This window comes from Echiichthys vipera, assembly GCF_963691815.1.
Source record: "Echiichthys vipera genome assembly, chromosome: 11".
NCBI lineage: Eukaryota > Metazoa > Chordata > Actinopteri > Perciformes > Trachinidae > Echiichthys > Echiichthys vipera.
The window spans coordinates 1,010,372-1,037,156 of NC_139836.1; the positions used below are offsets into that span (position 1 = coordinate 1,010,372).

Here is a 26,785-nt window from a genome sequence, read left to right on the forward strand (position 1 = left end):
TTAAACTTCTTTTAAACAAACTATTTAACAATTTCACAACAACTCAGACATGAACTCAACATAAAGTGGCGCTGGACAAAAGATTAAAATAAAATGAATAAAAACACTTCTGTAGAACAAACCATATATATATACTTTCTTAATGGTCATTAAATGTGAAATCTGTTTTGTTTCCTCACATCTGTACAAATAAAGTTTGCCATATAAAACCAACCAGTTAACAATAAAGTCAATATTATATGTCTCATGTTCAAAATACAGAATTAGTGGTCCTAATGTTTTAACCATTAAATGCAGACTCACCAGGAGCCGAGAGACGGTGAAACTTCGCTTTAAGCTGCTGTAGAAGTTTAATATCAACCGTGTTTTAAGGAAAACAGGTTTTATTCGCCAACTCACGGAGAAGCACTACACTACCCACAATCCTTAGCGTGACAGCGGCGTCTCTGATTGGAGGAGCTCACTGTTACCATGGAAATGTTGAACTGACCCGCGAAAATAAGGAGTTTTTTTTTCAATTGGAGTTTGTATTAAAGCAGAAAATAAACTGTGTAAAGTTCAGGATTCTTAAACGTTTTCTTCTCAACAAGATAAACTACTAAAAAGCTTAATTATTCACGCACTATTGTTTCATTTATACTTCTTTTAAACAAACTTTATTTAACAATTCCACAACAGCTCAGACATGAACTCAACATAAAAGTGGCGATGGACAATAGATTAAAATAAAATGAATAAAAACACTTCTGTAGAACAAACCATATATATACTTTCTTAATGGTCATTAAATGTGAAATCTGTTTTGTTTCCTCACATCTGTACAAATAAAGTTTGCCATATAAAACCAACAAGTTAACAATAAAGTCAATATTATATGTCTCATGTTCAAAATACAGAATTAGTGGTCCTAATGTTTTAACCATTAAATGCAGACTCACCAGGAGCTGAGAGACGGTGAAGCTTCGCTTTATGCTGCTGTAGAAGTTTAATATCAACCGTGTTTTAACGATTTATTCGCCAACTCACGGAGAAGCACTACACTACCCACAATCCTTAGCGTGGCAGCGGCGTCTCTGATTGGAGGAGCTCACTGTTACCATGGAAATGTTGAACGAACCCGCGAAAAAAGTTTAAAGCAGAAAGAACTGTGGAAAGTTTACGAAGCTTACACGTTTTCTTCTCAAAAAGGTAAACTACTGAAAATCTAAATTATTCACGCACTATTGTTTCATTTATACTTCTGTTAAACAAACTTAAACTATATACTTTTGTAGAGTCCATACATTTGAGAGACATTACAGAATTCTGGATTCAAATAAAGTTTGCCGTATAAAACCAACCAGTTAACAATAAAGTCAATATTATATGTCTAATGTTAAAAATACAGAATTATTGGTCCTAAGGTTTTAACCATTAAATGCAGACTCACCAAATGTTGAACGAACCCGCGAAAAAAAGAGTTTTTTTCCATTGGAGTTTGTATCAAAGCATAAATATATTATAGCATTATAAGCAGTTACACCTCCCGTACTGTAGGCGGCAGTAACCATAGTTACCGTTCACTGTGCATGCGACCAGCCCTGATGACGGCTTCACTACCGTGGGAATTTACACAATTAACGTATTACACCTGAAGAACCTCGAGGTTAACACACTTACAGATTCAATCTAAATGTTTTACTCACCGTGTTATCCACTGAGTTCACTGCTCACACCCAAATTAAATACTACTTTGAATGTGCTTCTTTATTTTGTATTTTGCACTTTACAATAATAATAAAATTATAATAAAAATTAAATTTAAAATAACTACTACTTTGAATATGTTTATTTGTATTGTATTTTGCACTTCAATAATAATAATAATAACAATACTAATAATAAATAAAAACTACTATTTGAATATGCTTATTTGCATAATAAAATATAAATATACATTTTGTTTTATAATAAAACATAAATAATAATAAACTAAGAAAATAAAGTGGAAGTGGAAAGTTCCGAGGGGCACCTGAAGCCAACACCAACGGCTCCTTGTTGCACACGGCCCCACAGCTTCAGTCTGAGAGAAACAAAGATGGAGGAGTATCCCGCCACTAAAAACACCGAGAACCTCGAGGACCCTCCCAACAGCCGCCTCTTCGCGGTCACCAGCCGCTCCATCACCGAGGATGAGCTGCGGGAGAGCTTCTCCGTGTTCGGGGACATCCAGGGGGTCTGGGTGGTCAAAGACAAGCAGACCAAGGAGTCCAAAGGGATCTGCTATGTGAAGTTCGCCAAGTCGTCTCAGGCCTGTCTGGCGATGGAGGAGATGCACGGCAAAGTCCTGGCGGAGGGAACCAAACCCATCAAGGTAACGCCGTTATTTAAATGTTTGTTTTTTTTAAACGTGCCGAACAAAGTTATAAACGCAACACACGTCACGGTAACAGCGGGTAAGCCGCGTTAGGACCCGTTCAGGGAAGTAGACGCCATTTTGTAGTGGCGTTGGAGTTCTTTTCCGGTTCAGTTCAGCGCTTCAGGGTTCGTCCTCACGATCAAAAACCACCCTTTTCTTTCTCCGTGGTGCTTAAAAAGTTCCCGTACACTGGTCCTGGTCCAGGATTTTAAACGTGTGCGTCCACAGAAACCAGGGTCAGCGCCTCCACACGCTGTAGTACCCATGCCAGGCCTGGAGGTGGCGCTGTAACTGCCACAGAAACACACCAACAACGGAGAAGAAGAGACGGGGAGACGCTGCTGAGAATCCAAACACCGGAGAGTTCCTCTCCAAATCCTCCTCCATCCTAGAGACAAACGTGTCCCTGGTTCTGGTCTGAGTGGAGACTTTGGTGCTGTTCTGGACTCTGATGCACCCATCACTCTGCAGTTAGTGTCCTCACTGAGCAGAGGGGGCTGCTGGGAGCCCCTTCACTCTGCAGTTAGTGTCCTCACTGAGCAGAGGGGGCTGCTGGGAGCCCCTTCACTCTGCAGTTAGTGTCCTCACTGAGCAGAGGGGGCTGCTGGGAGCCCCTTCACTCTGCAGTTAGTGTCCTCACTGAGCAGAGGGGGCTGCTGGGAGCCCCATCACTCTGCAGTTAGTGTCCTCACTGAGCAGAGGGGGCTGCTGGGAGCCCCTTCACTCTGCAGTTAGTGTCCTCACTGAGCAGAGGGGGCTGCTGGGAGCCCCTTCACTCTGCAGTTAGTGTCCTCACTGAGCAGAGGGGGCTGCTGGGAGCCCCTTCACTCTGCAGTTAGTGTCCTCACTGAGCAGAGGGGGCTGCTGGGAGCCCCTTCACTCTGCAGTTAGTGTCCTCACTGAGCAGAGGGGGCTGCTGGGAGCCCCTTTACTCTGCAGTTAGTGTCCTCACTGAGCAGAGGGGGCTGCTGGGAGCCCCTTCACTCTGCAGTTAGTGTCCTCACTGAGCAGAGGGGGCTGCTGGGAGCCCCTTCACTCTGCAGTTAGTGTCCTCACTGAGCAGAGGGGGCTGCTGGGAGCCCCTTCCCTGTCCCAAAGCACTCCCAGGCCCTTTCAACCCACCCCTGGTGCTGGTTCATCGTTGGTTCAACTTGTGAACCTTCTCACGACCGGTTAGGTTTTCCACATGGCTAGAGAGCCACGTCATGACATCACTGTGTACGTCTGAGGCTATTAGCCTGCTAGTGCTAACATTAGCTAGCCTTATCTAGCACAGACTACCTGCAATTGATCACATTGCAGTTAAAATGAATGATCCATTTACGATTTACGTCTTTACAGGCTGCGTCTGTTCAATGAAAACTGCCGTTACACATGTTCATGTTTATGTTCATGTTTTTTGCTTAGTTCTTAATATGTCTTAGAATTTCTGACAGGAACTGTGTTTAATTATTGTGCATAACTGTGAATAAACATATTTAAAAAACTTAACTTAAACCGCGTTTCTCTGTTGATTACACACTAAAGAAGACGTGTCTTTTTAGAAAAGTTAATTTTGACAAAAAAAATAAACAATAAAATACACTTTCAAAGTCACTAAATTTTTTTAAAGCATGCAAGAAGAAGTGCTGGTTCCAGACCAGCGAAGAGTCGGGCCAACGGGGGTACAGGGCGGGTTCAGATCCGGTGCCCAATCTGGAATCAGTTCGTCCTGTTTCAGCCAAAGAACCGGCTCTGTCAGGAAACTGGTTCCAGATCAGCACCGACTCTTTGCTGATCTAGAACCAGAACCACAAAGTCTTGCATGCTTTAAAACATGTTGTGATTTTAGAATTTGTGTAGTTTATTGTAGTTTTTTTTTCAAAATTAACAGCTTCTCTAAAGAGACGTGTCTTGTTTGTTGAATTAACAGAGAAACGCGGTTTAAGTTGAGTTGTACGGCGTCTCTCCCTGGGTGTGCGTTGAGGCTGCAGTTGTCACCAGTCACCAACCTTCTCTTTCCTCTCTGGCAGGTGTTCATCGCCCAGTCTCGCTCTTCAAACAGACACAGAGACGTTGAGGACGAGGAGCTGACCAGGATCTTCGTCATGATCCCCAAAACCTTCTCTGAGGAAGACCTGAAAGACACTTTCAAGGTAACGGCGTCCTGCCTCTAACACTAAACGCATCTGTGTCACCAGACGACAGTTTATCTAAACTCTATCAAAGTTTCTGTTTAAACATTAAACCATCGTTTATATTTGGAGTTGAACTAAAGTCTAACTTCTTCTCTTTGGAACCAAATCTGGTTTGAACGTCCGGATTTATCTTTGTGTGAACGAGAGCGCTCAAAAAGATGCTAACACGCTGAATTAGCCGTGTGCTAACCCTTTAGATCTCCTCTCCGTAAACACTGGAGCTGCTGGTCCTTCACAATAAAAGTCCATCAATGTTGTCCAAACACCCAGGACCAAACTTAAGTCCTTCACAATAAAAGCCCATCACTGTTGTCCAAACATCCAGGACCATCTTCAGTCCTTCACAATAAAAGCCCATAAATGTTATCCAAACATCAGGTTTAAACTTCAATCCTTCACAATAAAAGCCCATCACTGTTGTCCAAACATCAGAATCAAACTTCAGTCCTTCACAATAAAAGCCCATCAATGTTGTCCAAACATCCAGGACTAAACTTCAGTCCTTCACAATAAAAGCCCATGCTTTAACGGCTCCAAAATAAAGCGTAAACCAGCACCTGAGCCACTCAGGCTGAGTGTCGCCCAAACGTTCTGACTGCTTTCTCTCATCAAACTCACTTTATTTTACTGATCTGACGCAGAAATGTTCATCAAATATGAAATTTACTTGGAGATTTTTAAAGTGTGGAAATTAATCCTACTTCCACTTCGGTGACGAGCACCATGAAAAGACGTGAAACTGCTTCAAAGCGGATCGATCCGGATAAAACCAGAGAACTGTCTGACTGGTGACGCAGTTTCGTTTTATGACCAGAATATCAGAGTCAACGGAGATTTTACATTTGATGTTTATTCTGAACTGGTTTCCTTCCATTTTGTATTTTAACTTTAAACAGTAAAATATTTGTGAATGGTGACATCACCTCATAAGCGGTTGGACATGACGGCTCCAGATCTGTTAATCCCGTCTTTTGTCCGTCTGCCGTGTGTTTGCAGGAGTACGGTGACATTGAGTATTGCGTCATCATCAAGAACAAGACCACAGGGGAAAGCAAAGGACTGGGATACGTGAGATACTACAAACCGTCTCAGGCCGCCGTCGCCATCGAGAACTGCGACAAAAGTAAGATGGCGTCGCAGAAGCACTGAGACTTCTTCACATTTCTACATGAGCAGACTGAATTTTCCAGCCGTACTCACTGTTAACACTTTCTGATGATGATGATGATTATTATGTTTTTAGCGTACAGGGCCATTCTGGCTGAACCTCGCACCAAGAACACCGTGACAGAAGACTACTCTGGAGGACAGTTCAGAGGGGAGTACGGCGGCGGCGGTGGAGGTGGTGGAGGTGGAGGTGGCGGTGGCGGTGTTGACACCACGAACCAGTATGCCTACCCAATGGGTACGCACCTTTTTTACATCCTAATTCACTGTTTATTTTCTGTTTACAGTCACAGCAGTGATCTAGAACATGGTTGAATTGTAAAACCAGCGCAAAATGATGCATGAGAAGAAACCAAAGCGTCATCAGCGTAGTTAGTGAAGCCAGAGTTTATTAAAGAGTGTTTTAAAGACTTACCTACTGGCCCCTGTACCAGCTCCTCTCATAGTAAAGTCCATTACAGTGGAAGGAGCCACTTGGTGCTTTGTTGTGTGTGTAGGGACTCTTCTCATGCTGCTGCAGAGGTTTGCTGTTATTTTCAGCAGCATTAGTGGTTAAAAAAGACCTTTGAATGCCTTCACCGTGCTGCCCCGAGCTAATCACTGTTAGCCACGTCCGGCTGTTAGCATCTCTCCTGGATTTCTAGTTTGCGCCAGACTTGCACTTTGAAATTCATTCCAGGTGCTTTTTAAAAGTCTTGAATTCAACTTTAATCTGTAGGAACGATGCAGAATAAGTGTTTAAACAGTGACTTCAGACGCTCAAAGCAGCGACGTAGAGGATTAAATGTTGAATCTGTGTCCTGTCATTAACTCTGGCGTCCCTCTTTCCTCGACAGCTGACCCCGGAAACTACCAGATGAGCATGGACTACCGCTCGGCCGGCGGTAACACCGGCGGCGTCTCCAGTGACATCACGCGCTGCCTGATGATGTCGACGCGTGCCGCTCTGACCCAGGAGCAGATCTTTGCTCTCTTTGACATCATTCCTGGCATGGAGTACTGCGAGCTGCAGAGAGACGCTTACGGGATGAGCAAAGGTTAGTTCACCTGCACGCCGACACATTAGACTTAAAGATGAGGGAATATTCTAAACTCAGACTCATTTATTAGTTTGTCGTTCAGTGCAAACGTTCAGAGACTCAGTTTATATGGTGTCCTGTAAAGTTTTACTTTAGCCCCTCACTCACCTGTGAAACGTGTGTGGCGTATATTTAGTCTCTACCTGAAAGTTATTTCTTAGACAGCGTGGGTCAACAAAGTGTTCATGTCATCACTTTAACAGTTTCCTCAGTTTTTGGAACAAAAAGAAAATAGTTTTCCTGATTGTAAGTTGAACTCAGGTGTTTGCTGTAGTTTGTGGTTGATTCAGTGTGAATGTTTGACTCTAAACTCAAAACGTATCGTGTCCTCAGGTCACGCTCTGATTCGCTACAGTAACCTGGGATCAGCGGTTTACGCAAAAGAGAAGCTGAATGGTTTCGAATATCCACCCGGGAACAGACTGGGGGTCAATTTTGTTGACGACGGAGAGGATCGCAACAGGTACACACACGTACAACACACACACACACACAATACTGACACCAAGACTCCACCATCACTGCTGCGTTTACACCTGGCATCAGCTCTACTGCGGCGTTTCCATGTGTAAACGCTGCAGTTTCACTGTTAAACTCCAGGTTGGGATTTAGCGGGGACTAGGGTTGTCAACAAAAATTGATACTCGGAAAATAATCGATTCTTAAAATCCGTATTGGTTTAGATCCCAACAGTGCAGCCCCGGCCTCTGTCAGCAGCTCCAGCTCGTCTCTCTGAGCTCATGAACGCTGCTTCATCACGTTAACAACACTGAGCTGCTGCTGGACGACCTTCACCCCGGTCTGAGTAGAAAAGGAACAAAGCAAAAGTGCCGTTCTGAAGTGTTTAGCGTACGAGCTAATGCCAGGCCAACGCCAGGCCAACGATGTAGAGCTAGCCGTTGATGCGTCTTAGAGAACGACGCTCTCTACACTGGATTTAGAGTCAGTGGAGTATTAAACAGTTACGTCTGTTAAGTTATAAAACGGGTAACTAACTAACTTAAGCCTGGAGGAGGGGTCTATTTCTCAGAGAGGTCGTGATTTGTTGTCATTTACATCAGCTAGCGTCTAATAATAAACAGTAACGTTAGCGACGGAGCTAAGCAGCTAACGTTAAGAGATGTTGATTTAACAGAACACATGACAGCTGCTTCACCAACTCTGCTTAATGAGCAGTGATAATATTGAGCTGAGTCAGCAGATAAACAGGACTGTAGCTAATACGTTAGCATGGAGCAGATCGCTGTTTACACTGTGGAGAAACCTGACGAACAAAAACTGAATCCAAGGTTTCACCTCCTTCATGGAGTCAAACAAACATCTGTCATATTTAGGTTCACCCTCAGTTCTGCATTTTTAAAGTGTTGTTATTGTTGTTTGTATTCTAATCTTTATTTGTGTGTGTGTGTGTGTGTGTTTGTGCGTGTGTGTGTGTGTGTGTAGTCCTGTAGGTCGGATGGCGATGCAGTTTGTTGCGACCCAGATGATGTCTGCAGCGTGGAACGGACCGGCGCCCACCGGCCAAGGGATGAAACCTCCTGTAAGTTTCCCTTCACACGTCGGGCTCTTCCTCTGACGCTGATACAGAGACGCGACATTAGAGCGGCTGGTTCTCATCTGTGAGGTGTGAACTAACATCCCTGTGTGTGTGTGTGTGTGTGTGTGTGTGTGTGTGTGTGTGTGTGTGTGTGTGTGTGTGTGTGTGTGTGTGTGTGTGTGTGTGTGTGTGTGTGTGTGTGTGTGTGTGTGTGTGTGTGTGTGTGTGTGTGTGTGTGTGTGTGTGTGTGTGTGTGTGTGTGTGTGTGTGTGTGTGTGTGTGTGTGTGTGTGTGTGTGTGTGTGTGTGTGTGTGTGTGTGTGTGTCCTCCAGAGTTACCCTCCTGCCTCCCAGATGCCTCGGATCCAGACGGACGTCAGCCTGCCGCCTCTGAAGAAACTGGCTCTGCCCGACAGCAAAGCAAAGGAGCGCCTGTTTGTGGTCTTCAGCCCCTCCCCGCTGCCTCTGGACGTGCTGGAGGACGTCTTCTGGTAAATCTGCACTTTTATTATAACGAGACGATCGAGATGTACGGCACAAGTGGTTTAAGGTACAGACGGTTTATGGATTAGACGGTTACAGGTATAAACGGTTCAGAACGTTTAGACCGTTCTGACGGTTTAGAGCAGGGCTACTCAATTGGCGGCCCCCGGTCCTGATTAGGGAATATTTCCCGGCCCTTTGAGTAGGCCCCTGTGTGAAAAAGTGATTCATGACCGCCGTCCTTTCTCGTTTCTTGTCAAATCCCGGCGCTGGGAGACTTGCTCCGCGCTGCCTGTAGGCCACGACCACAACGCTCCGCACGCTCCTGCTCCGCTCTTCTTCTTCTTCTGTGGTTTCTGAATCCTCTCTGCACCAGCTCGCTGAGCTCCGCTCTGTTGTTTGTAGTAAAAATAAGAATATTTCTCTGATGTGTAGAGGAGTAGAAGAATAAAGTAGCATGTAAATAAAATACTGATGTAAAGGAGAAGAGCCTCAAACTTTGCTTTAGTCCAGTAATTGAGAGCAAACCTCGGGTTCTCAGGTTTGTTCATTGCTCAACCGTCTCAGCGTCAAATCCCGGCGCTGGGAGACTTGCTCCACGCACTTCCTGTAGGCGCCCGGCCACAACGCTTCGCTCGATCCCGCTGCGCTCTTCTTCGTGTGCCCGTCATAGACTCAGGCAGGGCTCGCACACCTCACAGAATTTAGGCATTTTTAAGGATTTGCACCCTCTGTGTTCGTACAGGTGCTTGAAATCCTTAAATATTTACATTTTAATGTTGTGTTTTAGCGGTTAAAAAAGTGCTTGTGTGAAAAAACCCCAACGCGTGCTTCGTGGCTGTAAATGAGCGTGTTCCTGTGTCTCTGCAGTCGCTACGGGTCCCTGATCGAGGTCCACCTGGTTCCCGGGAGGAAGGTCGGATACATGAAGTACGCAGAGAAACAGGTGAGCGGGGAAGAGCGCACACAAGAAATCCTTGAGTCGTGTGTTTCCAGGGTTTGAAAAGTGCTTGAAATCCTGGAAAGGTGCTTGAAAATGCAACAAACAGCTGTGGAGTAGAAATAAACCTGACAAAATGTTTCTCACTATGTACGAAACCATAGAGATGTTATTTTACCACAGCTGTAAAGAGCTGGAGAAGCTTTAAAATGGACGTTAAAAGTGCTTAAAGTGCTTAAATTTGACCTTTGAAAAGCTGTTTGAAGCCTGAATCATAAACGCCAAAGCTCTCCTCTGAACTGAGCTCCGGTGCGTTCGCTCATCGACTTAAATGTGATTTAAAAAAGGTGAAATAATCATTTTTAATGTTTCTGTATCCGTGGAAACATTAACCGCAGCTGTAAAGTTCATGTTTGTGTTCTTGGTGCTGGGAAACCTTGGATTTGAACCCTGTTCCCATTGTTCCTCTGTGTCTCAGTGTGCGGACGACGCCATGGCGGCGCTCCACGGGCGGATGGTGAACGGCGTGAAGATGAAGGTGATGCTGGCCGACCCTCCCAGAGAGGAGTCCCACAAACGCCCTCGCACCTACTAGGACGACCACGAGCCCGACACACGGTAAGTGTTTGCTGCTGCGCGGACGAACCAAACCAAGTTTCCCGCGTTTGTCTCTTTGATGTGAAGCCGCGTCGTCGTCTGACGGCGCTCCCGTTGATCCTGTGAATAACCCTGCAGCTTCTTGTTCCCCAGGCGACTGTTGTCATGACAATGACACCTGACCTGACCGACCGACCGACATCGAGACCGCCTCCCGACCTCTGACCCGACCTTTGACACCTGTCTGACCCGACCGAGCAGCGTTTGTCCTCTTTTATTCTTTTTTAAGTGACCGCAGCAGTTTTTCTTCACACTCTGAGTTTAAACGATAAAAACGTGTGAGTCTGGATCTGGATCCTGGATCTGCTCCTTTGTTCCGTCTGTGTTCTTCACGGTCACGTGTTCACACTGTAATCTGCTTTTGTCTCAAATAAAACTCAGTTACACACGTCGTCTCGTCTCTTCTTCTTCTTCAGTCTGTGAATGTTCTCATGTGTCCACGTCGTCGTTCTCCTCAAAGCAACTTCAGTCCAAAGCAACTGGACTTGGTTCTGTGTCCAGGACCAGGACCAGGCTGGGACTGGACCTGGTCCTGGTCCTGGTCCTGGTCCTGGTCCTGGTCCTGGTCAGATGTGTACATGAACTGATGAAGCCTCTTGGATCAGAGGTGAAACGTCTTCCTGACAAACAACCAGGTCCAGTTGCTTTGGACTGAAGCTGCTTTGAGGACTCCTTCTTCTTCTTCTTCATCTTCTTCATCTTCTTCTTCTTCTTCTTCTTCTTTATGCTTCATATAAATAAATGTCATATTCATCTCATGTGGTTTTTCATAAACACGTTTAATTCAGAAAAGTCTGGAATAAAAGTCCGATATTTGCTGAAGACGCAGTTAGAAAAGTCTGACACAGGGTCCGTACGGTGCTTTAAATAGAAAAAACCTTAATCCTAATCTGGGAATTACAGTTTAACAGTAGCTTTACACCCATCCACACACACAAACACACACACACGCATTGAAGATTTAATATAAAAACACAACATACAATATTCTTAAATCCTTTAAATGCTTGAATTTTCATGTGTTTTCAGGGTTTAAGGAGATCTTGAGTTTTGTATAAAGTGCTTTAAATACTTTGTTTCCACGTTTCTTTCACAACAAACGGTTTTAGAAAATAAATTTAATAAATTTAAACATTTAAAGTTCCTCATGCTTCTGTTGTGACGCCACAGTTTGATTCACCGCGGCTGAGGAGCTGGAAAAGGTGAACGAACCCTTTAAAACACTCGACTTTTACTGTTCTGTGCTTAAGAACCCGCCCGTCCGCTGACTAACGCTGTTTAAAGCACAAACGTCTGATTTGATGTGATGAACTGAAATAATCTGAAAACAAACGTGGATCGTTCACGCACTTAAATGTGATGTTTGGAAAAAGCTGCAGAAGCTTTAAATCCTGTTTTCAGCTTCACTTCAAATATATTATTTATTTATTATCAGCATAATCCTGTTTTCAGCGGCACAACCAGACGTGAACGTGTTTGAATATCTGGAATAAAACGTTCAAACGTGACTTTAAAACGTTTAAAACGCTGTAAATAAATAAACGTGAAACATAACCGACGGGGTTGAGTCCTTTTTCTTTGCTTTGTTTAAATGTAGAAGTTATTTACTGCAGCTGAATGAACACGTGTGAACACTGGATTCATAATTTATATTTTATAACAAACCGTTTTCCCCTGGGCTCAAAGTGTTTCTGTGAAATGTGGTGATTTCCTGTTCTGACACTTTTGAAGGACGTCGTCTTGTTCTTTAGAAACTTTGAATCACATTTTAAAGAGCAAACGGTCGTGAAACGGGATTAAACGTGAGTACAGGGGCAGCAGCTCAGTCCAGAGGTGACAAGTCCCTGTGTGGACCATGAATGGAGCGTGGACTGGTCACTGGAGAGGTGCCAGTTCATCTCCTGGGCACTGCTGAGGTGCTGTTGAGCAAGGCACCAAACCCCCAACTGCTCGGGGCGCTGGTCACTGGCAGCCCCCTCGCTCTGACATTTCTCCGTTAGTTGCTCGTATATAGGTCCTGTTTGTGCATGTGTGTATTTCGGGCGTGTGTGTGTGTAACATGATTAATAAAAATGAAAACATTCAATTTCGGGATAAATAAAGTTATTTTTCTTCTTCTAAAGAGGAATGAAGAGGACGTTTCTATGTCTCCAGATAAAAACAGCTGATGTCAAACACTAAATAAGTTCAATGAAAGAAAACGTCTCCGTTTAGAAACAGGTGAGAAAAACCACAGACTTTATATTACTTTAATATTATATATTATATTATTTATATTATATTATTTATATCGGGTCTGGCACTTCTGAATAAATGTTCCTGAATATCAAACATCTCGTTAGGGAATCGAACACGTGATCCTTAATGACAGTGGAGACTCTTTGGACCTTTTCTCTTTCATGAGTCTGAGTTGGTTGCCTAGCAACGAAATGCCTTAAAAAAGGTGAATGAGACTTTTTTTCTGTTAAGACTGAAACACAAACTCACTTCATCAGGAGCGAGCACTTTCACCCTGAAACACATAAATCAGAACACGACACGTTTGAGTGTTAATGTCAAACACAATGAAAGAGACGCATCATCAGGGTTCGTTCTCCTCTGACCTCTGAAACGAGGCGTCTGCACCGCAGAACCGCCGCTCTCTGGATCGCTCCTTTGTTCCGGAGCGTTCTCTGTGAACTAGAGACGTTTGTGTGAAAATCCTTAGAGAAACAACCACGCCGCGTTCAAAGTCACGCAAATCACCTTTCTGCCCTGTTCTGATGCTGCTTTGACCTGCAGCACGCACACACGCACACACACACACATACACACTTCACCATGTCCACACACACACACACACACACACTTCACCTTCACCATGTCCACACACACACACACCCTCTTCACCGTGTCTACACATACACACACTTTACAATGTCTACACACACACACACCACCATGTCTACACACACACACACCCCCTCTTCACTCACACACACCCCCTCTTCACTATGTCCACACACACACACACACACCCTCTTCACCATGTCTACACACACACCCTCTTCACCATGTCTACACACACACACACACACACACACACCCCCTCTTCACCATGTCTCCACACACATACACACATCCTCTTCACCATGTCTATACGCACACGCACGCTGAGCTGCTGCCGTGTGATTGGCTGATTACAGATGTGCGTTAACGAGCAGGTGATGTTTTTAAATGATCACAGAAGCGACACGGACGCTGATGAACAGTAATCTTTATTTCTTCAGGAGGAAACGTAGATTATTTACAGTTGTGTTTTCTGGGAATCGTTTTAATTATAATAAGATCTCAGAACGAGACGCCCCGGGACTCGAACCGGGACCCGAACTGAAGCTTCTGGTTTGGTTTGAGAGCAGGTGAAACTTCTTACAACAGAATCACTCCTGATCTTTTCTCACAGCGTGAAAAACGTTTCATTTATTGGCCTTTTACCCGACGTCCTCCGCGGTTTAGTGCTTTCTTACGTCTGTCGATCGCGGTTTGATACTCGGCGAGTTGTCGGTGTGGTGGCGCCGCCGGCCGCGCTGAGCCCCGACCGTCGGCGGTGGGTGTGACGGGGCGGGACAGAAAACGGAGGGTGATGTCATGGTACAGTCAGGCTTTATTAGCGGAGTCTCTGAAATTTAAAATCCAACATCTGGCGTTTGTTGCGTAGCTCCGTGCGTCCGTCCGTCCTCACGCCGCCGCTCAGTCCTCCAGCGCCAGTGTGTTCAGCTCCTCGTCCAGCTCCTCCAGGTCCTCCCCCGTGAACAGGTTCTCGTCCACGGGGACCTCCTCTTCCTCCTCCTCCTCCTCCTCGTCTCCCCGGTCCTCCACGCCTTCCCCTGACCCCGAAAGCCCGTTGGCTTCAGCGCCGCCGCACGCTCCGTTCAGCAGCTCGTCTGCAGAAAAACAAGATCATCGATCAAATCAGAAATACTTTGATAATAAATAAAAATAAACTGTTTTTGTTTCAATCTCCAGCGACAAACAACACATTTAACAACCACAGGAATACAAAAGTGTATAAATGTTTATGTAAAATATCAAAACTACAGCGGTAATGTTCTGTAATAACGTGCAAAGTACCGACGCCAGATCCACGCAGCGTAGCTAAGTTACAGCTAACGGCTAACGCCATGAAAATATAGAAAAGTACGTGACGTAAACTAAACGTCGTCTCGTTGGCGTCTCTGAGCAGCAGCAGCAGAGGCTCAAGTGTCCTGTGAACGACGCCGAGGTTAAAGGTCACGACCCGCCGACTGAACCACGTTTGCTTATTGTTGGAAACATTTCAGAGAATGTACGTAAATATAAAACAGGCACAGCATCTTCAATCAAAGCAGAAATAAAGTCCAGCGACAAACAAACAACACATTTAACAACCCGAGAAATATAAAAGTGTATAAATGTTTATGTAAAATATAAAAACGACAGCGGTAATCTACGGTAATAACATGAAAAGCGAGCGACGCCAGATCCACGCAGCGTAGCTAAGTTACAGCTAGCGGCTAACGCTATGAAAATAAGGAAATGTACGTGACGTAAACTAAACGTTGAGATGGCGTCCGGAGCGGTTTGAGCTGCTGTTTCTGGAGGAGGCTTCTCCTGATTGTCACGCCGGGGTTAAAGGTCAGGACCGGCCGACTGAACCACGTTTGCGTATTGTTGGAAACATTTCAGAGAATGTACGTAAATATAAAACACATTTGAATATGAAAATGTTCTTTTAAGGTCGTGTTCGTTAATCTGTTGCCTGGTTACAGAAACCACGCGTTCTCACCGGTGTCTGTTTCCGTGGGCTGAGCTTTACTCCTCGAGGTGAAGCGGTCCACGGACGCCACAGTGATGCCCGTGTTGTCGACCTCTTGTGGAACAAAGCGGGATAAGTCTATGTCCTGGACGTCCGCAGCGTCACACTGGAGTGGAGAAACGGGGGGGGGGGGGGAGTCAGAACAACAGAGACAATGAGACCGAGGAAACTCAACCGGAGTAACGTCCAGATCGTTGGTGTTCGCACCAACGCCGCCGAGCTTTACCTCTTCCTCCTCTGCTTCCTCTTCTTCGCTGGCGTACTGAGTGTCGTCCGCCTCGGCGTCGTCATCGTCCACCAACTCCGGGTGGAACTCGAACACCTCGCGCCCGCTCACCTGCAGACACACGGGGCGCGGTTTAGTTTAAAAAACGCACACAGAGACAAAACAGTCGCCCGCTAACGAGCACAAACTCACCACGAGCGACTTTCCAGCTTTGAAGTCGGCCTTCTTCTTCTCCATCTCCTCCCTCGCTTTGTCCACCTGCGCGACACACACACACAAACACACACACACACACCAGTCAGACCCGTGTTTCCGGCGCCGCTCTGATGAACTGACCGTGATTAAAGACGTTCAAACCTTCTCCTGCCGTTTCCTCTTCTTCCACGCCAGGAACGTCTCCAGAGTGATGCGGGTCACGTTGACCCCCAGAGCTGCGCGCTGCAGGGGAGAGGACACCAGGGGGTCAGAGGAGGGCGGGTCCAGTGGTTCTGTACGTTAAAGGGGCCGGGTCGACCCACGCGCCTTTTATTGCGGCGCTGTTAACCGCACATAACCTCACCTCGTTCTCGATCAGCTCCTCCAGCGAGATCTCGTCCTCCTTCTCCTCCTTCTTCTTGTCTTTCTTCAGGACGAAGCCCGGCGGCAGAGCGTGCCGGTACATACACACGTCCCCGCCGACCGGACACGACCAGAACCAGCCGTACTTGTTGTTCTCGATGGCGTCCAGGAAGTGCTTACACACCTGCAGACGACACAACGCGGTGGAATTAAACAGAGTCACAGCAGCAGGAGAGCAGAACAGCTGCGTTCATCCAGACTCACAATCTGGGTTTTGGCTTTCTTCTTCTCCGCCTCGCCGTGTTTCTTGTTCACCACCTCCTCCAGTTTCTTCTCGTCCCAGTTTTCCATCGTGTCTGAACAACAACAGAAGGAAAATGATCTATCACGCAACAGAGTCAGCGTCTCTCAGAGTTCTGCAGCAGGACGTTCACGTTCATGCCGCTGCTGCGTCTCTGATCCCGTTTTAGCTTCACGGAGAATTTAGACGGAGACGATCTAGAGAGATCTGCGTGCATTCGGTGACAAAAAAGTGTGTAAAGTGGATGTAGCGTGCACGTCAGGTGTGTAGGTGGAGCTGTAAAGCACTGCCACACAACAGCACCCAGAGCTGGTGCATGCTGGGAAACGTCCTTCTCCTTCTCTCCCTAACAGCGGAGAAGCAGGACGCTGTACAGCGTGACGGGGATCTGCAGCACGGTCTGCAGCCTCCCACCGCCTCCGAAGACGTTATAAAGCTCTTCTTCGAGGCGTTCGTGTCGTTTACACAATTACGACGAGTCAAAAAGCGACTTTGCATCTCGGGGGAGCGAGGGCGCGGAGGAGCACGCTGATGCCGCAGCAGAAGCGGCGCCCGTGTGCTGAAACGCTGACTCACCTTTCTCCAGGTCGTCGTCCCTCTCGTCCACGTAGAGGCTCCTCTTCTCACACTTCCTCTCCATCGACAGGTCGTGGCTGAACTTGCACTTGTCTCCTTTGGTGCACTGGCCCTGCTTAAAGAACGCACACAGCACCGACTTCGGGTCCACGCCTGCGGAGAACACGCAGGGTTTTACTTTTCTGCGTCAGACACGAGAACAAGATCGAACCAGCGCACGGGCGACAGCAGCGACGAGGCGTTTTTACCTTTGGCCACTTTCTGAGCAGCGACGACGGGTTTGAAAAGCTCGTTGAGTTCGTCCAACTCCTTCTTCTTATCGCCCTTCTTCGTGGTTTTGTCTGCTTCAGTCTGACACACACACACACACGGACACGCGCGCACGCACACAGACACACGGACACACACAGACACACGCACGCACGCACACACACACACACACACACACGTATGTTTAGAGACAGTGGCACTTTTGAAACAGTAGAAGAAGAAGCAGAAGTGCGCCCACCTGCCGGGCGCCCGGGGGTCCGCCCTGTTTGACCTGATGAGTCACGTTCTTGATGAACTTCTGCTGTTTCGCTCCTTTTTTGTTCTTTAGACCGAACGTTTTGTCCTGAAACAAACAAACAAACAAACAAACGAATCAATCCACTGCATGAACAGGAAGACAGACTGTTTCTCTTTACTCTGTGAGTTAAATACGTAACAAATATTCAATATTTTCTCATTTAATTAAAAACATAAATATGAATTTAAAATAGATTATAACAGTAAACAGAGTTCGCCTCGGTGCTTTTTAACCCTTATTATTTGTTGTTTTTTATGTTTATTTGTGATGTAAAGTTGTGATTAAGATGAAAACTGAGCACAGAGATTAAAAACACCTGTTGTTGATTAAACAGGTGATTCATATTTAACATGTCTGATGAAAATAAAGAAGATTAAACATAATAAACCATAAAAACCTGAACTATTGGCTCTAAAGTTGTTGATAAAATGAGAAAATATTAAATATTTGTTGCATATTTTACTCACAGGGGTGAAGAAAATCAGGCTTCTCATGTGGTTTTTCCACACAGATGATTTATTTACTTATAATGTGACATAATCTTTATCTGACAGAAGATTTTAAACCTTTATTTATTGTTTTTTATATTTATTTCTGGGTGTAAAGTTGAGATTGGGGTAAAAACTGAGCATCAGATGAGGAAACACTGAAGTAATCATCTGTCTGAGCAGATCTTTAATAACAGGTGATTCATATTTAACACGTCTGATGAAAATAAAGCAGATTAGCAGAATTAAACCATAAAACCTGAACTTTTGGCTTTAAAGTTGTTGAAAATATTAAATATTTGTTACATATTTTACTCACAGGGGTGAAGAGAAACAGGCTTCTCATGTGGTTTTTCCACACAGATGATTTATTTACTTATAATGTGAGTTAATCTTTATCTGACAGAAGATTTTAAACCTTTATTTATTGTTTTTTATATTTATTTGAGGTGTAAAGTTGAGATTAGGGTAAAAACTGAGCATCAGATGAGGAAACACTGAAGTAAACCATCTTTCTGAGCAGATCTTTAATAACAGCTGATTAATATTTAACACATCTGATGAAAATAAAGCAGATTAATCAGAATAAACCATAAAACCTGCAGAAATAAAGCTTAAAGCAGCTGCTGCCGGAACACGTTGCGTTAGAGGAGCCGGTGCGACGCGAACACGCAGATTTAAACAGTTTTAAATGATTACAGGTGATTTTTTAAACATTAACAAAACCCTCAGATTCAAAATCACGTCATTAAAGTCTTAAAAATATAAACTTAAAGCGCTTTTTAGCTCAGATCCTCGCGAGCTCGCCCCGCGGCCCTGTTAGCTCGCGTTAGCAGGCTAATGCTAACGGAAGCTAACTCGTGTTGTGCTGCCTCCCTTCACCTCAATGATCTTCTCCTTCTTCTTCTCCTGCGTCTTCTTGTTCGCCGCGGGCTGCGCGGGCTTCTTCGGCGGCATGTTGGCTCAGCTGCGGCCGGGACACGAGCGCGGATTCACGGGTAAAAGTGTTTGATTTCAAACCAACTGCTCCGGTCGGGAAAAGTCAGTTGATGCTAAAGAGCAGCGGCGGCCGCGACGTCACCGACACGTGTGAGTGTTGCTGTCATCTGACGTCATCGCGCAACACCAGAGCATCATGGGTAATGTAGTCAAACTGTTTTTTATGAATTTAGTCATAAAGGAAAGCATAAAATAATACAAATTATATACAATATAACAAATAAGGAAAATAGTTATTTTGCATCTTTTTGTTCTGGTTTTGCATCTATTTTTAGTCATTTTGCATCTTTTTGTGCTGGATTTGCATCTATTTTTAGTCATTTTGCATCTTTTTGTGGTGGTTTTGCATCTATTTTTACTCATTTTGCATCTTTTTGTTCTGGTTTTGCATCTATTTTTACTCATTTTGCATCTTTTTGTTCTGGTTTTGCATCTATTTTTAGTCATTTTGCATCTTTTTGTGCTGGTTTTGCATCTATTTTTAGTCATTTTGCATCTTTTTGTGCTGGTTTTGCATCTATTTTTAGTCATTTTGCATCTTTTTGTGGTGGTTTTGCATCTATGTTTAGTCATTTTGCATCTTTTTGTGCTGGTTTTGCATCTATTTTTAGTCATTTTGCATCTTTTTGTGCTGGTTTTGCATCTATTTTTAGTCATTTTGCATCTTTTTGTGGTGGTTTTGCATCTATTTTTACTCATTTTGCATCTTTTTGTTCTGGTTTTGCATCTATTTTTACTCATTTTGCATCTTTTTGTGCTGGTTTTGCATCTATTTTTAGTCATTTTGCATCTTTTTGTGGTGGTTTTGCATCTATGTTTAGTCATTTTGCATCTTTTTGTGCTGGTTTTGCATCTATTTTTAGTCATTTTGCATCTTTTTGTGATGGTTTTGCATCTATTTTTAGTCATTTTGCATCTTTTTGTGATGGTTTTGCATCTATTTTTAGTCATTTTGCATCTTTTTGTGATGGTTTTGCATCTATTTTTAGTCATTTTGCATCTATTTTTAGTCATTTTGCATCTATTTGTGCTGGTTCTGCATCTTTTTTTGAAAGCATTTGAAAAGCAGTTGAGCACTAAAAATCATAGAAACTATGTCTTTAAAATAAAAATATTAGATTTAGAATAGAAGTGAAGGAGGAACAGGGTCTTCTTTATGTATTTTTATATTAATAATGTAGTTTATCCTCTGCACAGTGTTGTGTCTGTTATAGTTTTGTAAGTTGGTTGCAGTGTTTGTCAGAGACCACCAGGTGTCAGTGCTGCAGTGTCTCACACATGAAACCAGTTCAGTGAGAACGAACCAAAGCTTTAACTCTGATCAGAGAAGGTTCTGAAACTGTGGATCATCGTTCAGTGTGAAGACGATAAACGTACAGAACTCTGAACTTAAGTCAAGAAATCTGCAAATATCAAAGTGTTTTATTGTGAAACGAGAGACTGAAACTTAAACTCATTAAGAAAATGAGGAAAAACTCAATAAAAGTGAAAAGTTTAGGCTCATTTTCTCATTGACTTCTTTACAAACGCACTTCTTTATGAAGCTTTAAGTGGAGTCTCCTCCTGCTGGACATTAGAGAGAATGCAGCTTTAAGTGGAGTCTCCTCCTGCTGGACATTAGAGAGAATGTAGCTTTAAGTGGAGTCTCCTCCTGCTGGACATTAGAGAGAATGCAGCTTTAAGTGGAGTCTCCTCCTGCTGGACATTAGAGAGAATGCAGCTTTAAGTGGAGTCTCCTCCTGCTGGACATTAGAGAGAATGCAGCTTTAAGTGGAGTCTCCTCCTGCTGGACATTAGAGAGGATGCAGCTTTAAGTGGAGTCTCCTCCTGCTGGACATTAAAGAGAATGCAGCTTTAAGTGGAGTCTCCTCCTGCTGGACATTAGAGAGAATGCAGCTTTAAGTGGAGTCTCCTCCTGCTGGACATTAGAGAGAATGCAGCTTTAAGTGGAGTCTCCTCCTGCTGGACATTAGAGAGGATGCAGCTTTAAGTGGAGTCTCCTCCTGCTGGACATTAGAGAGAATGCAGCTTTAAGTGGAGTCTCCTCCTGCTGGACATTAGAGAGAATGCAGCTTTAAGTGGAGTCTCCTCCTGCTGGACATTAGAGAGAATGCAGCTTTAAGTGGAGTCTCCTCCTGCTGGACATTAGAGAGAATGCAGCTTTAAGTGGAGTCTCCTCCTGCTGGACATTAGAGAGAATGCAGCTTTAAGTGGAGTCTCCTCCTGCTGGACATTAGAGAGAATGCAGCTTTAAGTGGAGTCTCCTCCTGCTGGACATTAGAGAGAATGCAGCTTTAAGTGGAGTCTCCTCCTGCTGGACATTAGAGAGAATGCAGCTTTAAGTGGAGTCTCCTCCTGCTGGACATTAGAGAGAATGCAGCTTTAAGTGGACATTAGAGAGGATGCAGCTTTAGGTGGACATTAGAGAGAATGCAGCTTTAGGTGGACATTAGAGAGAATGCAGCTTTAAGTGGTGGTTTAGCAGTCGTCGTTGTCGTGGCTGCAGGGTGAACAGACGACCAGCAGTAGTTTCTTCGCTTCAGCTGTTGATTCAAGTTGATTTAATTTGATTTAATTTAAGTTACTCGTGTGATTTAATGTGACACATGCGACGTGTGTGTGTGTGTGTGTGTGTGTGTGTGTGTGTGTGTGTGTGTGTGTGTGTGTGTGTGTGTGTGTGTGTGTGTGTGAGTGTGTGTGTGTGTGTGTGTGTGTGTGTGTGTGTGTGTGTGTGTGTGTGTGAGTGTGTGTGTGCACTGGTGTGTGTTAATGAGCCTGGGTTGAACAGCATTGACTCAGTTTGAGTCGTGAGTGAAACCATGAGTTTTATAACAGCGTCTGCAGGCGGCACTGTGAGCCACGTCGTCATGACGACGTCCAGAGCAAAGCAGGAAGTCAGGTGACGCCAAAGTCCCGTTAGAGAGGAGGGTCGGGGGGGTGTCCAGAACCCAGGAACTGACCTGGAGGACCGGAGACAGACCACCTCATCTGATCTGAACCAAGACCTTTAGTGACTACACTTAACCGTCTTCTTTAGTTGTCTACACTTAACGGTCCCGTACCTTTGTTCAGTAGAACGTCGTGTTTTTTCGTCCTTTTCATCAACAATAAACTTTATTGACTGAAGGCGAGATTTGAAGACAACAGAGGTTTTTTTATTGCCTCGAGCAAACGTGTGTGTGTGTGTGTGTGTCTGTGTGTGTGTGTGTGTGTGTGTGTGTGTGTGTGTGTGTGTGTGTGTGTGTGTGTGTGTGTGTGTGTGTGAGCAGTCTAATAAATCACTATCTGCTACAGGACTATTTTTCCTTATAACCGCCTCCTTCATATTCATACAGACATCGATCTTTTCTGCAGAGGGCACAAACACACACACACACACACACACACACACATACAGACACACACACACACACACACACATACAGACAGACACACACACACACACACACACACACACACACACACACACGGCTGCAGTCTCTGCCTGCACATGGAAGGAAAACATCTCATTAGGAAGCACAAACAGTCGATCCTCTTCTCGTGGCGTCCGAGGAAACTCGACCCCAGCGACCGAGGCTCGATCCAGAGCGTCCTGCTCTTGCGTCCGCTCGGCCTCCTCCTGCGTCCAAGGACGACCTGCAGCACCTCGTCTGCAGCGCCGGCTGCTGAGGGGGTCATCGGCTGTCAGCGGCTCCACGTCAACGAGCCGCACGACACCGGGGGCAAAGGAAAGGTCAGGAGAGAGCGGCTCCAGCTGGGCCCACCCAGGCCACCGTACCTGCTCCGCAAGAACACATCAAGCTTTACTGTGGACACATCCTGACATTTAGCATCGAGTTTTAGTCATTTTGCATCTTTTTGTGGTGGTTTTGCATCTATTTTTTGTCATTTTGCATCTTTTTGTGCTGGTTTTGCATCTATTTTTTAGTCATTTTGCATCTTTTTGTGGTGGTTATGCATCTATTTTTAGTCATTTTGCATCTTTTTGTGGTGTTTTGCATCTATTTTTAGTCATTTTGCATCTTTTTGTGCTGGTTTTGCATCTATTTTTAGTCATTTTGCATCTTTTTGTGCTGGTTTTGCATCTATTTTTAGTCATTTTGCATCTTTTTGTGGTGGTTTTGCATCTATTTTTAGTCATTTTGCATCTTTTTGTGGTGGTTTTGCATCTATTTTTAGTCATTTTGCATCTTTTTGTGGTGGTTTTGCATCTATTTTTACTCATTTTGCATCTTTTTGTGCTGGTTTTGCATCTATTTTTAGTCATTTTGCATCTTTTTGTGCTGGTTTTGCATCTATTTTTAGTCATTTTGCATCTTTTTGTGCTGGTTTTGCATCTATTTTTAGTCATTTTGCATCTTTTTGTGGAAGTTTTTCATCTATTTTTAGTCATTTTGCATCTTTTTGTGCTAGTTTTGCATCTATTTTTAGTCATTTTGCATCTTTTTGTGCTGGTTTTGCATCTTTTTTTAGTCATTTTGCATCTTTTTGTGGTGGTTTTGCATCTATTTTTAGTCATTTTGTATCTTTTTGTGGTGGTTTTGCATCTATTTTTAGTCATTTTGTATCTTTTTGTGCTGGTTTTGCATCTTTTTTTAGTCATTTTGTATCTTTTTGTGCTGGTTTTGCATCTTTTTTTAGTCATTTTGCATCTTTTTGTGCTGGTTTTGCATCTATTTTTAGTCATTTTGCATCTTTTTGTGCTGGTTTTGCATCTGTTTTTACTCATTTTGCATCCCTATAGTCATTGTTTGTCTCTGTGGTTGTTTTGTGTCATGGCCCCTGACTTTATGGACACTGTGGCATGTTCAGAACTCCATCAATGGCGTGGACGGGTCGACCGGGCACAGGTCCAGGTCCAGGTCCAGGTCCAGGTCCGTGGTCCTGACTCATGAATGTTTCTGAAAAACAACGACACAGAGAAACAAAAAGACTCAAAGTCGACTCTTTGAATCTGAGTCCTGCTCCTGCGTGGACAGAGCGGGGCCTCTTCTGAGCCCAGGGCCCGGTGGGTCAGAACACGTCCTCGTCTCCTGCTCAGGTCTCAGAACTCTGCAGCTATTCCGGGCTCAGGTCGTTGTAATTTACCCGCCTCGTCTTCGTTTACTTTAGATGATTTCCTAAACTCCAACAGTGACTCGTCAAACCCCAAGAGACCAGGTGTGAACAGCTCCGTGTGTCATGTTCAGGTACTGAGCGACAGCAGGAGACGGAGTGATACCGACAGAGAGAGGGGGGTGGGGGGGGGAGAGAGAGAGAGAGGGGGAGGGGGGGGGGGCACAGAGAGAGAGAGGGAGAGAGACATAGAGGGGGAGGGGGGGAGACAGAGAGAGACAGAGAGAGTATAAACGGAGGAGCGTCTCCTCTGTGTGTGGATGCTTGTACTCGGGTCCCTGGGGGCCTCTTTGTGTGTGTGGGGGGGGGGGTTTGCTGTGTTCCTCGTGTCTCGGTGCGTCTCTCTTTCTCCCGTGTGACGTTTAAAGTCTGAGCAAAGTGAAGAGTTTAGAGCGCGGTGCTGTTCTCCGTGCTCCCGAGGGAGCGACACCGACACAGCGTTTAACTGGGGACGCTTCAGACAACGAGGATCTGCTGCTGCAGCTGGAGCTCTGGAAAAGATCCATTTATTAACCTGCTTAAACAGTTTCAAATGATGCAAAATGAGTCAAATTAGATGCAAAAACCAGCACAAAAAGATGCAAAATGACTAAAAATAAATGCAAAACCAACACAAAAAGATGCAAAATGACTAAAAATAGATGCAAAACCACCACAAAAAGATGCAAAATGACTGAAAACAGATGCAAAACCAGCACAAAAAGATGCAAAATGAGTAAAAATAGATGCAAAACCACCACAAAAAGATGCAAAATGAGTAAAAATAGATGCAAAACCACCACAAAAAGATGCAAAATGACTAAAAATAGATGCAAAACCACCACAAAAAGATGCAAAATGACTAAAAATAGATGCAAAACCACCACAAAAAGATGCAAAACCAGCAGAAAAAGATGCAAAATGACTAAAAATAGATGCAAAACCAGCACAAAAAGATGCAAAATGACTAAAAATAGATGCAAAACCAGCACAAAAAGATGCAAAATGACTAAAAATAGATGCAAAACCACCACAAAAAGATGCAAAATGACTAAAAATAGATGCAAAACCACCACAAAAAGATGCAAAATGACTAAAAATAGATGCAAAACCAGCACAAAAAGATGCAAAATGACTAAAAATAGATGCAAAACCAACACAAAAAGATGCAAAATGACTAAAAATAGATGCAAAACCACCACAAAAAGATGCAAAATGACTAAAAACAGATGCAAAACCAACACAAAAAGATGCAAAATGACTAAAAATAGATGCAAAACCAGCACAAAAAGATGCAAAATGAGTAAAAATAGATGCAAAACCAGCACAAAAAGATGCAAAATGACTAAAAATAGATGCAAAACCACCACAAAAAGATGCAAAATGACTAAAAATAGATGCAAAACCAGCACAAAAAGATGCAAAACCAGCAGAAAAAGATGCAAAATGACTAAAAATAGATGCAAGACCAACACAAAAAGATGCAAAATGACTAAAAATAGATGCAAAACCACCACAAAAAGATGCAAAATGACTAAAAACAGATGCAAAACCAGCACAAAAAGATGCAAAATGAGTAAAAATAGATGCAAAACCACCACAAAAAGATGCAAAATGACTAAAAATAGATGCAAGACCAGCACAAAAAGATGCAAAATGACTAAAAATAGATGCAAAACCAGCACAGAAAGATGCAAAATGACTAAAAATAGATGCAAAACCGGATGGAAAGCTCCTTTTTTACAGTTTTCCTTTGAGCTGCTGCAGCAGAGGGAGGAGAGGAGAGGACAGAGAGGAGAGGACGGAGGAGAGGAGAGGAGGAGAGAAGGAGAGGACGGAGGAGAGGAGAGGACGGAGGAGAGGACGGAGGAGGAGAGAACAGAGAGGAGGAGAGGACGGAGGAGGGAGGAGAGGACGGAGGAGGAGAGAACAGAGAGGAGGAGAGAACGGAGGAGAGGAGAGGAGAGGAGGAGAGGACGGAGGAGAGGAGAGAGGACGGAGGAGGAGAGGACGGAGGAGAGGAGGGAGGAGAGGACGGAGGAGAGGAGGAGAGGACAGAGAGGAGGAGAGGACGGAGGAGAGGAGAGAAGGAGAGGAGGAGCAGCGTGTGATTGCTGCCTCTCGTCGTTCCTCTTCAGGCTGAAGCAGCAGCTGAGGGTCGGAGCTCGTCTCAAAGCATCTCACTCTTTTCTTTCTGCTCTTTTACTTTTATCGCCTCTTTATTGTTTATTGTTTATTTCTATTCCATCCTTTTATTTGTTCGCTCCTCTGCGTTATCGTTATTCCCCACCCCTCCCCCCGCGGGGCGATGAACACTGAAGTGTCTCCGGTTCGATGCCTGAACCTCATGAATAACAGCAGAAACAAGCTCGGTCCTGCGCTCTTGAACGCATCACGAGTCCTTCAACAGTTACAGTTACAGCCGACCCATCGCTAAGTCCCGCCTCCCTTGGTTACTGTTGCTAGGCCGGTCAAGCTTCCTGTCAAAGTTTCAACGACGTCAGAGAGAAAACGCAAAAATCTGACGTCAAAGCTGAGAAACGGGGAAAAGACGCAAAAGACGAGTGAGTCTGAGCGTCATTAAGGACCGTCTGCGATTACGACGATGATAGCAACAAAGACATCGATTACTACGACGATTACGACAAAGACGGTTATGACAACGACGATATCACAATTCTGACAATGATTCCGACAAAGATAG

At 44.5% G+C, this 26,785-nt stretch overlaps 2 protein-coding genes across 2 annotated transcripts; one reads left to right on the forward strand and one right to left on the reverse strand.

Moving 5' to 3' along the window:
* Positions 1-2,072: 2,072 nt before the first annotated feature.
* On the forward strand, positions 2,073-10,818 carry rbm45 (RNA binding motif protein 45). Its single transcript, XM_083922395.1, has 11 exons — positions 2,073-2,353; positions 4,411-4,533; positions 5,572-5,698; positions 5,819-5,980; positions 6,579-6,779; positions 7,155-7,284; positions 8,265-8,361; positions 8,691-8,848; positions 9,711-9,786; positions 10,259-10,398; positions 10,531-10,818. The coding sequence occupies exons 1-10, from the start codon at positions 2,078-2,080 to the stop codon at positions 10,373-10,375; spliced, it is 1,467 nt and encodes a 488-aa protein (XP_083778521.1). The 5' UTR covers positions 2,073-2,077; the 3' UTR covers positions 10,376-10,398; positions 10,531-10,818.
* Positions 10,819-13,681: 2,863 nt separating this feature from the next.
* Positions 13,682-19,054, reverse strand: zc3h15 (zinc finger CCCH-type containing 15). The gene is made up of 11 exons (XM_083922437.1): positions 18,871-19,054; positions 17,441-17,545; positions 17,181-17,283; positions 16,933-17,085; positions 16,320-16,411; positions 16,057-16,239; positions 15,855-15,935; positions 15,690-15,755; positions 15,498-15,608; positions 15,242-15,377; positions 13,682-14,360 (listed from the first exon to the last, which is right to left on the reverse strand). The coding sequence occupies exons 1-11, from the start codon at positions 18,943-18,945 to the stop codon at positions 14,167-14,169; spliced, it is 1,299 nt and encodes a 432-aa protein (XP_083778563.1). The 5' UTR covers positions 18,946-19,054; the 3' UTR covers positions 13,682-14,166.
* Positions 19,055-26,785: the final 7,731 nt, after the last annotated feature.